Source organism: Babylonia areolata, chromosome 21, assembly GCF_041734735.1.
Source record: "Babylonia areolata isolate BAREFJ2019XMU chromosome 21, ASM4173473v1, whole genome shotgun sequence".
Lineage (NCBI taxonomy): Eukaryota > Metazoa > Mollusca > Gastropoda > Neogastropoda > Buccinidae > Babylonia > Babylonia areolata.
Window position 1 is genome coordinate 11,352,263 of NC_134896.1, and position 8,902 is coordinate 11,361,164.

An 8,902-nucleotide genomic window follows, 5' to 3' on the forward strand; every position below is an offset into this window, starting at 1 on the left:
GTCCCACACTGAGTCCTTCAAGCATGCCTTGGTGTGTCCCCTTTTGAAGAAAGCTTGTCTTGATCCCGAAAACCTGAAAAATTATAGACCAATATCAAACCTCCCATTTCTGTCCAAAGTTTTGGAACGTATTGTGCTTGGCCAGCTTATGAAACAACTTGAGATCCACAGTCTCCTGGAGCCATTTCAATCAGCGTATTGAAAGGGACACAGCACGGAAACGGCATTATTACGTGTGGTCAATGACCTGTTGCTAGCATCTGATGCAGGCAAGGTATCCATTCTGTCACTGCTGGACCTTTCTGCAGCATTTGACACGATAGACCATGACATTATGGTCAGAAGGTTGTGTGCTGTGTTCGGACTCAATGGTACTGTTCTGAAATGGTTTCACTCCTACTTATCAGGTCGCACACACTCTGTCCTTGTCAATGGAAACCAGTCTGTTCCGTTTGTGCTCAGATATGGAGTACCACAAGGTTCCGTCCTGGGACCTGTACTCTTTACAATATACACACAACATCTAAGTCTGATATCCAACAGTCTGTACCTCACTATCATCTACTCATTTGCTGACGATCCTCAACTGCATGATTCTACTATTCCCTCTGAAATTCCATGTTTAGCTTCTAAATTTAAAACCGGTATAGAAAATGTAGCAAAGTGGATGAAACAAAACAAACTAAAAATGAATGATGACAAAACAGAACTCATGTTGACTGGTAATAAAAATAAGCTCAAGCAGATGAATACAACGTCTATCATTTGTTCTGGCATAGAAATTTCTTTTTCTAGTTCTATCCGCAATCTTGGTTTTTACCTTGATTCACCCCTCACGATGGAAGCTCATGTGAACCACCTGTGCAAAGTTCTTTACTTTCAGCTTCGTAAGATTAGTAAAATCCGCCCCTTCCTGTCTGGTGATGCCGCTAACAAACTTGCTGTTGCCTTCATTTTATCCCGCCTAGATTATTGTAATTCTCTCTGTAATTCTCTCCCTTCCCAGTGATAAACTCTACAAGCTCCAGAAAATACAGAATAGTGCAGCTCGACTCGTCCTTAAAAAGTCGAGGAGAGAGAGCGCTACTGAAGAAAGAAGTTGCCTGTCTATGCTTTCAGTGCCTGTCGGAATTGTGATACCACACCCTCATATCTTTTTGAGCTGGTTAACCCGTACTTGCCAAACAGAACATTGAGATCTCTTGATTCCTCCCAGCTAACTGTTCCCCGATACTTCCTTAACTCCTGTGGAAAGAGGTCATTTTCCGTCTTTGGCCCAACAACTTGGAATTCTCTGCCTATTGCTCTCAGACAAACAACTCATCTATCTACCTTTAAATCATCAAATCTTAAAACTTATCTCTTTAAAAAAAAACAACAACTTGCCATAACTCAAATAACGCTGTTGTCCCAGACCCATGGCAATGTGAGTGTGTGTGATGGGAGAGTAGAGAGAATGGGTGTGGGTAGATGGATGCTGGTGGGGTGGTTTGAAAGGGAGAATGACCCGATTTTTTTTTATTTTTAAAAATTTTTTTTACCCCTTTTACCTTCAGTTTCTATTCAAAATTTTATTTTACAATTTTTACAAAATCTGTGGCATGCAGATTACAGTTATGTTCCTTTTTACATGTATGTATTTTAAGTGAAAATTGCTGTCATCTCAGCCATTTAATCCTGTGTGTGTCTATGCGTGTGTGTTATTGTGAGTGTTGGAGTGTAAAAGTTGTAGTATTGATGGCATATTACTTTGTAAGTTTTATGCATTGTGTTTTTATAATTTTAATGATTCTGTTTTATGTTTCTCTACTTTTTATATGCTTTCTTGTTTCAGTTTAGGTACTGGTTTGTAAAGCGCTTAGAGCTTGCTTATGCTTGTATTATAGCGCTATATAAAAATAAAATATTATTTATTATTATTGACACTTCTTGTTAGATGATTGTGGAGTGTAACCATGAACATTGCCTCACAGAAACGAAACGAAGACAACGAACGGTACAGGCGAACACTGGGAACTTCATCATGGACTTATTTGGAAAATGTATTAAGTTGCTGTCGTTTTAGACCACCACTTCCCTTGTGTTGTTCAAGTGAGTTATACTGAAAACATTAAACCTTTTTTTTCCTGTTTGGAAAGTTGATTTAGAATGATTTGTTGGTATTAATCTGTTAGAATTTTACTGGTTATAGTGTTTATAGTTTTGGCAGGATTTTATCTTGCATCATAATACGACCATTGTCAACTGCAGCTGCAGCCAGAGTTGTTATTTGGCTTCAACCTTGGCGTGTGTGTGTGTGTGTGAGAGAGAGAGAGAGAGAGTTGTGGATGCATCCATACACATCACATGTAATAAAACTCAGACATGGATTTACAGTTTCTGTAACTATGTAAACAATATATATGATGGTGATGGTGATATGGATACTTATATAGCGCCTGTCAATGGTCAGAGACCAAGCTCTAAGCATAACAGGCTGCCTACCTGGGTAGAACTGACTGACAGATGCCTTTAGGCATTCATCATTCGTTTCCTGTGTTATTCAGTCAGGTTTCAGCCATGCAAACACACACTCACACAGGCATGTGACAGTTTACATGTATGACTGTTTTGTTTATTTACCCTGCCATGTAGGCAGTCATACTCCAGTTTTCAGGAGTGTGCATGCTGTGTATGTTTTTGTTTCCATAATCCATCAAATGCTGACATGTATTGCATGATCTTTAATGTGCATATTTGATCTTCTGTGTGCATGTAGACATGAAGGGGGCTCAGGCATTGGCAGGTCTGCACATATGTTGACCTGGGAAATCAAAAGAATCTTCACCCCTAACCCACCAGGGGGATGGACTCAGGAATCTTATATAGTTATAGGTCATGTAAACTGCGTTATTAAATAGACATCTTTATTTGACAGTATGCTCTGAACAGATAATGAATCAGATAAAGCAACACCCAGTCTTAAGTTGAGGCAGTTTGTCTCAAGTCACAGTGATTAAAGGTGACTGAAAAACAAGTTCTAACTCTGAGTGATATTTGAGTTTTTGCATAGTGCATTTGCATTCTAGCAAACAGAGAATTATTTTGCTTTCTTATGGTTGGATTGATTGGTTCAAGAAAAATGGGTCAACATTTCATTGATTACTGGTAACAACTGCAAATAGTGCAATCAAAGATTTTGTCAGATAGAGGTTGTGTATTATGTATAAAATTGAAAACTGTCAGTAGAAATACAGGCCTAGGTTAAAGTCTTTTTCTGTTATCATCCTCTCTCACCAACTCTTAGTCTCACGTTTTTTCATGCAGTCTGACAAAAGTCATACTGTGTGGTGTGTGCACATGCAAGTACAATTGAATTTTTGTGGAAAGTAATCATTTCATAATGTAGTGTCATTAAAAAGAAAAAAAAAGAAAAAAAAGAAGAAGAAATCTCTATATGTCTGTCTATATTGATTGTAGAGCATGCTTTTAATCCATTTGCTTGTTTACTTTCATGCCTATTTTTTTACCCAGTTCTTGTTATGCATGGAAATATAAACTGAAGAGTGAGGCTGAACATAAATCCAAATAGACAAATGAGGACTGACAGGGGCAATGAAAGAAATCAGTCGGGTCACCAGACTTAAAACTGAAAGTTGAAAGCAGGATCAGTGTGGACAGTTTGTATTTATTGATTTAAACTGATAGAAAGAAGAAAGCATGCCTGTAAGTGAAACGATACTTTATGTCTCTTCATAAAATATGAAGTGGAATCTGGAACAAGGAGGCACAGTGACAGAGTCGGTTAGGTATTAGAATTCAGATCTAGTGCTCACCATTGATCAGGGTTTGAGGCCTCACTTTTGCGTCATGTTGTGTCAATGGCTAAAACACGTTTCTCCAATTTTCCTCACTCCACCAAGGTATTAACAGGCACCTGACTTTGGTTGGGAAAGGTTATTATGGTGAAAGGAAAGGATTATACCCTCTTTCCTACACCGAGTCTAAGACACAGTGGATATTAAATTATGGCTGTAAAAAGGCAATGGACCTTTAACCTTTTTTTCTTTTTTTTGTTTTGTTTCTTGCCTCAGTTTTTACCAACTTCAACAGTGCTTTTTTTTTTGCCCAGGACTTATCGACAATGATCAGGCGGCTGTCAGAAGATGTCCGTGGGCAACTCCGTACTGGTGTGGCCCTGACAAGTGTGGCGCAGTGCGTGGAGGAGCTTGTGCTGAACGCGGTGGACGCAGGCGCCACTTGTGTGGCGGTGCGTGTGGACCTGCAGGACCTGATGGTGCAGGTGGTGGACAACGGGCATGGCATTGGCAAGGAGCAGCTTCCCCTGGTGGGAGAAAGGTGAGGGGTTTCTGTTGTTTTTTTTGTTGTTTGTTTTGTTTTGATTCTTTTCTGTTTTAGTTTCAGTCTCAGTGAGGTGTCAAAGCATGCAGACAGACCCATAAGTTGCTGCACCACATCTTTGTAAAGAAAAAATACTCTACAACCAAAACCAGATGCCTGACCTGCACGTCAAGCTTTGGGCTTGTGTGCGATTTATGAGTATGATGTGTCTTTCTCTCTTATTAGGGAAAGTGACACACACACACAAAAAGACCATTACCAGAAAAAAAAAGGTTTCCTTACAGCACAGAACTTTGTAAATTTACTTTTTTTTATTTCTGCCTTGGACACCTTTCTTGCCCATGTACTCCACAAGTAAATGTAGTAACATACCTTATTTATTTTAACATTTTTTTGTATCTCAGACACCTTTCATGCCCAGGTACTTCACAAGCAAATGTTAAAACATTAAAAAATTTTAACTGGACACCTTTCATGCTCAGGTATTCCACAAGCAAGTGTTGTAACATTGTGTTTTATCTCAGACACCTTTTATGCACAGGTAATCCACAAGCATGTGTTGTAACATTTTGTTTTGTCTCAGACACTCTTCATGCACAGGTACTCCACAAGCACGTGTTCTAACATGTTTTATCTCAGACACCTTTCATGCACAGGTACTCCACAAGCAAGTGTTGTAACATAACATTTTATCTCAGACACCTTTCATCCACAGGTACTCCACAAGCAAGTGTTGTAACACAATGTTTTATCTCAGACACCTTTCTTGCACAGGTACTCCACAAGTAAGTGTTGTAACAACATTTTATCTCAGACACCTTTCATCCACAGGTACTCCATAAGCAAGTGTTCTAACACAATGTTTTATCTCAGACACCTTTCTTGCACAGGTACTCCACAAGTAAGTGTTGTAACATGTTTTATCTAAGACACCTTTCATCCACAGGTACTCCACAAGCACGTGTAACACAATGTTTTATCTCAGACAACTTTCATCCACAGGTACTCCACAAGCAAGTGTTGTAACATAACATTTTATCTCAGACACCTTTCTTGCACAGGTACTCCACAAGCAAGTGCCACTTGGTAGAGGATCTGGACAACCTCCGCTACTTTGGCTACCGCGGTGAAGCCCTGGCTAGCCTCTGCTCCGCCTCCTCCTTCATGGAGATCATCACACGACCTTCCGCCTCCACAACCACCTACAGCAAGTGCTTCCACAAAGGGAAGCCACTCTCTGTGACTGAACCCAGCAGGCCTAGGCCCGGTGTTGGCACAACAGTCACGGCACGGAACCTGTTCTACAACCTCCCCGTGCGCAGGAAGTCCCTGAACGAGGGCCTGGAGCTGGAGAGGACACGGTTCCGTGTCGCTGGGCTGGCTCTGATGTGGCCTCTGATCAGTTTCAGTTTGAGGGACGAAGTCACAGGGAATGTGATCCTTCAGACCCACAAGTGCAGCAGCATCCTGGGAACTTTTGCATCTCTGTTTGGACGTTCGCGCACAAAGCACATGAAGGAAGTGGAGTGCAGTGGTGAGGCGTTCAAAATCTCGGGCTACGTCAGCCGGGAGAACTACAGCCGTAAGGATCTGCAGTTTGTGTTTGTCAACAGGAGACAGGTTCTGAAGAGCAAGGTACACAAGATGGTGAATTCAGTGCTGGGCAAATCTGTGCTGGTCAGACGTCGGGGACACGCACCAGAAAAGAGCAGGCAAGCCGGTTTAGATAAACGCTCCACGGAAAACGGAAGTCCAACCAAACTGTTTGAACGGTACGCTGTCTATGTAATCAATATTGAATGTTCAGTTAACATGTATGATATTACCTTTGACCCTGCCAAAACCCTGGTGGAGTTTCATGATTGGCCAGAGCTGACTAGTCAGATGGAAGCAATGCTGATGAAGTTCCTAAAAGAGGAGAATTTGTTGCTGCCCACTGAAGACGGCCAGGAAAAAGATGAAACTCCCAGTCAGCTGGCTGCTGAACCTGATGTCAGTGTTTCTCAAACTTCTGAGCTTTGTGAAACAGATGATCCATTTGATGGTAATGATGAGCATTTTGATGAAGAGTTCCATGACACTTTGCAGAGGAAACGGTTCGCGCAAGGCATTTCCACACAGAGCAATATCAACAGTTTATTTTCACGCACAGTTAGAAGACCGGCAGTGTCTCTTGAAAAGGAAGGGTTTGTTGATTTAGGTGCTAGTGACCGGAAAAAGAGTAGGCTGAATGACAGCACAAATAACACAGATGAGCAAGGAAAGCAAGGCAGTTCAAAACAGGACTGTTCTGACAGCAATACTGGGTCTGGAAGAACAGCTCTGAACATCACTCCTGTGGATCTTCATGCAAAAACTGATAGTAGAGGTGATGTTGAAGAAACAAAGAGACAGTTTCACAAATCAGGGAAAAAACAAAGTTCTGAAAGTGTTCCGACCAGCTGCAGTGATGCAGATTCAGAACTGGAAGACAGAGAGATCATTCTCCCACAGGCCATTGGCCCATCAAAGAGAAGGATGTCTCGGTCCTCACAGAAACAGACATCGACAGAAGAACTCCAGGATGAGGCTTTGTGTTCATTTTCAGAATCTACAGAAGTACAGATCCATTTGCCTCCGGAGTTTGCCAAGTATTCTGCTTTAAGTCGTCTGAGAGCTAGGCTGGCAGAGCAGCTTCAGACTCCCTCATCATCGAAGTCCTTGCAGCCACCAGCAAAGACACAAACTGTGTCCTCAAAGTGTGCTGCTGCTGCCCTAAAGAAATTTCACAGGACTGGCAAACACAACAGGAGAAAACATGGAGAAGTGGAAGAGAATATGGATTTAGAGGATGAGGTGGACACAGCCCCCACACAGAATGTTCTGCCGCCTTTTGTGAGGCCACCGTTTTTGAGAAGCAGGTCTCTGGATGCTAAGTGCTCCTGCTGTTGTGTCAAAGACGGACCTGTCCAACATCGACATTCTGGTTCCTCTACCACTGGCATTGGAAACAGGCATCAGACATGTGATGATATCAACATCAGCTACACAGGGTCCAGTCCAGGTTCAGGTTTGATGAAACGGGGAACAGAAATCTCCAGGCTGGCTAACGCTGCATGGGATAACTTGTGTAGAAAACCAGGCCTGCACAAAGAAACCAGGCTGAGCAGCATTCAGGAAAGATTTCAGTGTTCAAGGGTTTTTCACCAACGACAGAATGACAGCAGAAAAAGCAAACATTTACAAGGTGTTCAGAAGGTGCCTCATAATGTGTGTAATACAGAGATGAGAAATAAATCACGTAAGGTTTCTATGTTATCTGCAGGTGAGGCAGGTCATGTCCGCAGACATAGCGTTCCCAAACAAGCACAAAGTGAATCGGAGAGAGGTTGTGCCATGCCATCAAAAAGAGCATTGAGCAGTATCAAGCCACGACTGGAAGCATCAGGTTCTGATCTGTCCAGGTCAAGGGCTGTGGGATTCCACAACCAGAGAGACAGTTCAGGACAGTCACATCAAGAACCTGATCACTGTGGTTCAGAACACTCACATCAAAGACCCCATCACCATGGTTCAGAACACTCACATCAAAGACCCCATCACCATGGTTCAGAACACTCACATCAAAGACCTCATCACCATGGTTCAGAACACTCACATCAAAGACCCCATCACCATGGTTCAGAACACTCACATCAAGACCCCATCACCATGGTTCAGAACACTCACATCAAAGACCCCATCACCATGGTTCAGAACACTCACATCATGGACCACATCACCATGGTTCAGAACACTCACATCAAGGACCACATCACCATGGTTCAGAACACTCACATCAAAGACCCCATCACCATGGTTCAGAACACTCACATCAAAGACCCCATCACCATGGTTCAGAACACTCACATCATGGACCCCATCACCATGGTTCAGAACACTCACATCATGGACCACATCACCATGGTTCAGAGCATGCATCTCACACCAGGCCAGAACCACAAGGTGCCATTTCTCCTGCAGCAGAACAGTCAGTAGTGTTTCCTTCATCGGGTAGTCTTGAGCTCAGCGGCTGTTCATCAAAGCCAGGGAGACTGAGTCAGGCATCGAAACTTGCACGGCTGATGAGGAAAGAGCACACACCAGACTCTGATGACACCAGATCAACGGGCAGTCAAGAGAATCCACCCATTCAGCCAGCTTACTGTCCTCTCTCATATTCAGATGACAGAGTTGTCCAAAACAAGGTGACAGGTTCCTTCACAGCAGGACACAGTGCTGTTCACAATGTCCACAAAGGCCAGCTTCACTCATCACTTGTTCAGACTGAAAGAGCACGGTTTGATCTGACAGCTCTTGAAATGCTGAGCAGCTGCCAGCCATCCCGCATCACCTCACAGCCAAGGCATGGACACACTCACAGTGCAGAAAGTCAATCCTCTGCAGTAGCTCAGTTTCCAGAGCTTCGTCTGTTTGAGACACCACGCACTGTGTTTGGAAAATTGTCAAACAAAGGTGAAACATCATCAGCCTTTACCACTCACAGCTTGGCAGAACATAGGTGCAGCTTGGAAACTGCTCC

General features: G+C 42.8%; 1 protein-coding gene across 1 annotated transcript; it reads left to right on the forward strand.

Moving 5' to 3' along the window:
• The first annotated feature begins 1,981 nt into the window (after positions 1 to 1,981).
• LOC143296125 (uncharacterized) lies at positions 1,982 to 8,365 on the forward strand. The gene is made up of 3 exons (XM_076607908.1): positions 1,982 to 2,091; positions 4,112 to 4,338; positions 5,403 to 8,365. Exons 2-3 carry the CDS (start codon positions 4,124 to 4,126, stop codon positions 8,356 to 8,358), a joined length of 3,171 nt encoding a protein of 1,056 aa, XP_076464023.1. The 5' UTR covers positions 1,982 to 2,091; positions 4,112 to 4,123; the 3' UTR covers positions 8,359 to 8,365.
• Positions 8,366 to 8,902: the final 537 nt, after the last annotated feature.